The sequence below is a fragment of the Aulonocara sp. 'chitande type north' Nkhata Bay genome, linkage group LG13, assembly GCF_057382095.1.
Source record: "Aulonocara sp. 'chitande type north' Nkhata Bay isolate Kocher_YH1m ecotype deep benthic linkage group LG13, A_spYH_male_GT1.1, whole genome shotgun sequence".
Taxonomy (NCBI): Eukaryota; Metazoa; Chordata; class Actinopteri; order Cichliformes; family Cichlidae; genus Aulonocara; species Aulonocara sp. 'chitande type north' Nkhata Bay.
In genome coordinates, this window is record NC_141356.1 from 11,387,222 (window position 1) to 11,393,543 (window position 6,322).

General features: G+C 45.1%; 1 protein-coding gene and 1 pseudogene across 1 annotated transcript; both read left to right on the forward strand.

Moving 5' to 3' along the window:
• Positions 1–767, forward strand: LOC147315725 (SLAM family member 9-like; annotated as a pseudogene).
• Positions 768–2,681: 1,914 nt separating this feature from the next.
• Positions 2,682–3,511, forward strand: LOC147315726 (SLAM family member 9-like). Its single transcript, XM_086258023.1, has one exon. The coding sequence runs from the start codon at positions 2,682–2,684 to the stop codon at positions 3,465–3,467; it is 786 nt and encodes a 261-aa protein (XP_086114149.1). The 3' UTR covers positions 3,468–3,511.
• Positions 3,512–6,322: the final 2,811 nt, after the last annotated feature.

Below are 6,322 nucleotides of genomic sequence, written 5' to 3' on the forward strand. Positions count from 1 at the left end.
ATGGAGACGTCGGCTGGTTTCTGGCTCCTGGCTGTGCTGCTCTTAGCTGCAACCAGCTTCTCTCAGGATCAGACTGTGAAGTACTTCAAAGTTGGTGACACACTTCAGCTCAGCCCTCAGCCGGTCTCTGAACAGATCTACAACGTCGTGTGGAAATACGGCAAGAACCTGCTGGCTGAGTGGGCGAAAGACCAGATTCCTCTGACATATTACAGCATATTACAGGACGAACCACTGTGAACACTGGCACAGGAGTGTTGGAGATCAGGAACATGACTGCGGCGGACACTAGACTGTATTCAGTGGAGATCAACAACCAAGTCCAGAGTCAGGTATATCAGATTGTGGAGATCGAAGCAGTGCCCCAGCCTGAGGTGAAAGTGACGCCGCTGTTGTGTAATTCAACCTCAGAGAGCTGTAAACTGGTGTGTGACGGAGTCATTAACAAAGCCGGGCCTGTCGAGTACTTCTGGAAGAAGGATGAAGGAGAGTGGGATCAGTCAGGAAAGGAGATGGAGATCCTGAATGATGGCGAAACACAGCGTGTGAAAACTTTCTCCTGCAGGATGAAGAACCTGGTGAGTGAGAGCGACAGCGAGCCCATCAATAATCCGCTCTACCAGGAGAAAACCCCCGACTGTGGACTCTGTGTCACACTTTCAGGTGCTGTGATGAGATCCTTGGCGATCCTGACTCCGTGTTGGGCGGCTGTGTGTTTGTGGACAAAACGAAAGACTCTTCGTAAATGCACAAACACACACAGCTGAAGCTGAACCACCGCCTTAATTTCCTGGTGTAGTGTGTTGATAATATTTTGCCTTTTAAAGCTGACGTTCAATAATTCTGTTGTAATAATTATCAGATAAAGCTCAGTTTGGTCTGTCCTGTGCAGACTGTTTGCTGTGGTGGTTTTTACAAGCTTGGGTTTCTGTTGTAACAGCTTGGTTTGGCTTCATCGAGGAGTCAGCTGTCATACACAGAGTGTCCTCTCCTGATCTAACAGTGTCCTCAGAGAGAGAACAGCTCCACTCTAGAGTTTTATTTGTGTGGCCCAGATCACACATACAGGTTCAAACAGCTTCACTGGCAAAAAATGTGTCTAAAACAATTTCCTTTCTGAAGCTGAAAAACGGTTCATTATTCGAAGCTTGTCAACACAGCGCTCTTTGGTGACATCTGGTGGCCAAACATATGAAGCGCAGCTTGAATCTACAACATAGTGAACTGCTTCATTATGATTTCCCACAGAGCTGAAGTGACAGCTTCTGTTTAACATCATGACAGTTCTGTGTGAGATCGGGCTGATGTGCTGCTTTGAGCATGTGTAAAAAAATGATGTCTATTTTAATAATAACTAATTTCAATGAATAAACCTTCCTTCTTTAAACATGTGCCGTGTTCTGCCTTTGCTTTGACTTCTTGCAGTTTTTTTTTTTACCAATAAGAAAATCTCTTTATATAACAATGTACAACACAGTCTTATAATAAACTGGAAGTATGCTTGTGCTGTGGGGTCCCTGCAGCCATGTGATAATGTAATTAACCAGTGGTTATACGTGTATGGGTGGTTAGCACTGTTGCCTCACAGCAAGAAGGTCCTGAGTTCAATTCCTCCACCAGGCCAGGGTCTTTCTATGTGGAGTTTGCATGTTCTCCCCGTGTTTGCGTGGGTTCTCTCCGGGTACTCCAGACACGCATGCAGTTAGTAGAAACTGTGTGTGAGTGGCTGTCTGTGTCTATGCTCCCTGCGAACCTGGAAAGGATAAACAGCTGGACGTATAATGTGGTTCTTAAGTACATTTTAGACCTGGGAACAGATTTGCTCATGAACTGGTTTTTATTTAGGAGCGTCCTCTCTTCCTGGCTTAAAAAACAGGAACAGGGTGCAGGACCTCTGACGCTGCTGTTACTTCTGCACTGATCTGTGAACATGGAGACATCAGCTTAACCAGCTTCTCTCAGTCTGTAAAGAAGTGCTTTAAGGTTGGCGACACTGTGGTCCTCAAACCTCTCAGTATCTCTGGACTGACCACCAGCATCTGTCTGTGTATCTGCTCTGCTGCCTGCTCTGAGCACAGGAATAAAATCTTTTATTAGACTTTTGTTCAAACACCTGGTTAACTCCAGCAGGTCATCAAGGTTACTGACAGCTTATTCTGAAACCGTGAACACTGCTTCATGCCAAACATCTCTGGATCGAATCTGGAAGTTGTTATCTGAACACAACTCGACCAAGAGCTGATCTAATAACTCCTGCTGTTTGTTTGAACAGCCCTCAGGATTGGGATTTCCTGGAGTTTAAAAACACTGTAGTACCAAAGAGCCAAAAGTCACACCCCACCACAAACACACTGATGTAAAGGAACATGCAACAAACACCAAATTACCTACTGGTTGTAAAAGTGGATAGAAGGTAATTTGGTGTAACTTAATCTGGTTTGTGAATTCGGGATTGGCACCAGACAGGAACATTTACAGCGGGGCAGTCAGCTTACTCAGTCTACTTCTTCATATAATCACAGACACTATATTCATGTCCTCATGTGTGTTATGCACTGGGCTGACTTCCTTGTCACAACTGTTTTCATGATCATGCTTCCCACAAAAGAAAACCACAAAGATTAGAGAAAAGGAAGCTTTAAGACTGCTGCAAAGACTCACTTCTGCACTGATCTGTGAACATGGAGACGTCGACTGGTTTCTGGCTCCTGGCTGTGCTGCTCTTAGCTGCAACCAGCTTCTCTCAGGATCAGACTGTGAAGTACTTCAAAGTTGGTGACACACTCCAGCTCAGCCCTCAGCCGGTCTCTGAACAGATCTACAGCGTCGTGTGGAAATACGGCAAGAACCTGCTGGCTGAGTGGGTGAAAGACCAGATTCCTCTGACATATTACAGCAAGTTTATTGGCAGAACCACTGTGAACACTGGCACAGGAGTGTTGGAGATCAGGAACATGACTGCAGCGGACACTGGAGTGTATTCAGTGGAGATCAACAACCAGGTCCAGAGTCAGGTTTATAAGACAGTGGCGGTCGAAGCAGTGCCTCAGCCTGAGGTGAGTGTGATGCCGCTGTTGTGTAACTCAACCTCAGAGAGCTGCACGCTGAGCTGTGACGGAGACGTCAGCGCTGCTGGGCCTGTCGAGTATTTCTGGAAGATCGGAGATGGAGAGTGGAAGCAGTCAGGAACGAACATGGAGATCATCAATAATGAGGAAACACAGCGTGTCCCAACTTTCTCCTGCAGGATGAAGAATCGAGTGAGTGAGAGAGAAAGCAAACCTCTCTTTAATCCACTCTTCCAAATAAAACCTGCAGACTGTGGACACTGGATTATAGTTTTAGGTGCTGTGATGAGATCTCTGGCGATCGTGGCGCTCTTTGTTGCCGTCGTCTACTTTTTGTGCCAGAAACTTCCTTCTGTCTGTGTCTGTAAACACAGAAAAGGTCATAATGATGCAGTTTAATGTTGACCATCACCTTTGGTTTCCTGGTGAAGACTAAAGCACGTCAGTCCTGAAAGTTCACATTTATTTGCTCATAAAACTGTTCTGCTTATTTTCTATAGCAGTGATAATCACCAGGCTGTCATGGCCATGGTCTGCCATGTTTGTAGTTTTCTCTGTTCTTGTGCCTTTTACAGTATTTGTATTTGTCTGTTTCCCCTCTTTAACAGTAAGTATTAAAAGCTGACGTTTGTTCATCGTCTCTGCCTCCAGCGTCTTTGCTTCATCAAACAGAATCAAGTTTGATAAAAAAAATCGATCATTGAAGAGAAATGCTTTGTGATGCAGTCTAACATCATTATGGCTTTTAAAAATTTGACTAAAGCAACACCTGGAAACATTTGCAACCAGTCTTTTTCCTCCAATCAGAAACAAGATTGAATGATAACGCTCACACTGCACATGCTCAGTGAGACCTGCCACATTTATTTAAAAAAGTGCAAAACTAGATTTTTGAGCTCCATTTTTCTTCTTAAGTTCTTGAACTTCTTCAGGAGGATCCTGAGGAGTTCGAGGTGACGAAGCTGTGACTTCTGTCTCCACCACTGCTCAGACTTCCTAATGTGGGTCTTTAAAGCGGGGCTGTTATCTCATGGCGGTCAGTCAAGGCTCTGACATCAGCCTTCAGTGGTTCAGAGGGATTATAAAAAGGTTTTTGGGACTTCCCCTTCACAAATGTTTTCATGATGAGGCTCACCACACATCTACTGAAGGAAACCACAGGAAGCACTGAAGGGAAAAAGATACCTGCTGATCTGTTTCCGACCCTCACCTGTAGTCATGAGCTCTGGGTGATGATGGATACAAGCAGGGGGTGAGCTTCCTGGTGGCTTGTTTGTAGTTTTAAAGCTGTTGTGGTTCTGGGTCCTGTTTTTGAGTTTTGTATCTTGTAAATAATTAATCGTTTGTTGTGTTTAGACTTCTCAGTGTTTTTCATGTTTCCTGTTTTATTTTGAAAGTGTCTTGTCTCTTCTGTATTCATGAGGAGGGTCCGTCATCATCCCAGTTCCTCCCAGTTTAGGTTTTCTGTTTTAGTTGTCTTGCAGGGGGACGAGCTGCCTGTGAGCCTTCTTGCATTTGTAAAGCAGATTCAGCAGTAGAAACACAAATGTGTGTGTGTGTGTGTGTGTGTGTGTGTGTGTGTGTGTGTGTGTGTGTGTTATTGGGAAGCTTCTCTGGGAAATAACTTTATCTGTTTATCTGTTCTAATTCTGAAATGTTGGGAGAGCAAAAGCCAGAGCAGCTGTAGCTGTGTGAGGGAGGCAGGATTAGGACCCGATTAGCAGGACGTGGGCTCAAAGCAGCTTTACTGCAGGACTACAAAGACCTACAGCACATACAAGACAAAGGCTCCTGACATGTGTCATCACAACACCATGCACAGCTGTGTGCACTCTTTATATTTCAGCTTGGATGGCTAATATTAGAGTGTTCAATTATAAACTACATTTAGTGTTCAGTAAAATGTGGAAAAAGACGCGTACAGACACAGCATTAAAAAAACACCACCTGAAAACCCTCCAAAATATGACGTATTAGAATAGACAGGTATGTTATAAGATACTCACTGCAAAGTAGCTTACAGGAGAATGCTACCAGCAGCTGTGATGCTGCATACTGTGCATGTATGTGAGATAGAAAGTACTTACATAGAAAACACAGAGAAAAAACGGGTGTGAATGAGGCACGTTGGGCAAAGCGCTACGAGAGTAGAAAAGCCAACCATTCACCATCTACTTCTGTGTAATATCATCCAATACCACAGGGTGGCGCTGTGAGCCAGTGTTGGAAGAGGACAGCAAACGGTCTGAAAGTGCTGAAGTCCCAGATGAGACTGGAAAACAACAAGTGATGATGAAGTTTGTCAGACTGGAAAGCTCAAAGTGCCGTTACTGCTGATGCTGAGGGGAGCAAACATGCACTTGATTACTGAAGCCAGTCCACAGGTTTTAAAGCCAATTATGTGGTACTGGGCTGTGGGAGCCACTTATTTGTCCACACACAGTATGTAAAAGCCCGTTTATTTCCCAAATCCACCATGAAGACGTTATACCAGCCAGAGGGCAGTGAGTCATGATGCCGTCACGTCTCACACAACATAAAAGGTGGACTTTGCTTCTTGGTCTGAAAAGTGAAGCCAGCTTGCTTTATAATGACGCCTCTGCACGGCTCAGCCTGCAGTCATGACCCACTGTGACTGATCAGCATCACCCAAGCTGTGGGCTGGAGGATCTCGATCTGTCATCAGAGGGACATCTACACTCTGCAGTGAGCCTGCGTGTGTGTTTGAACAGTGGAAGAACGTGCATGCTCCACAGAAAGGTCGGCAGGAAGTTTGAACAGCGACCCTTCCTCCTGTAAGGTAACAGTGCTGTGCACAGCAGCTCTGCATCTCAGCCCAAACACTGCACCTTCTTATATCTTACTGAGGCAACTGTTTCTGGTAAATCACTGTCATGCAGTGGTGAAAACCCGAGTACAAGTGTGCAAACTCAGTTAGCTCCTTTTGCGTGTTGAATTGTCTTCCTGAGTGAAAATGTTTACGTTTTTCTTGCTAAGGTTGTTGCATGCTGCAGTGTCAGTGAGGCTCAGTGTGAGGGGGTGCTTGGCCAGGAAGCTTGAGGCAGAGGTGAGAAGTTTTGCTGCACATCAAAGTTTCCCTGAAGCAGAAACAAAATAACTATTTGAATTTGGGGTTTGACTTCTTTCCAGTTTTCGCCACAGGTCTCACCGCAGTCACTGAAGGGAAACACAGCAGTGCAGAGAGTGGTTCAAGCCCTTGCATACATCTATCACTTCAGTGCTGATTGGTGGAC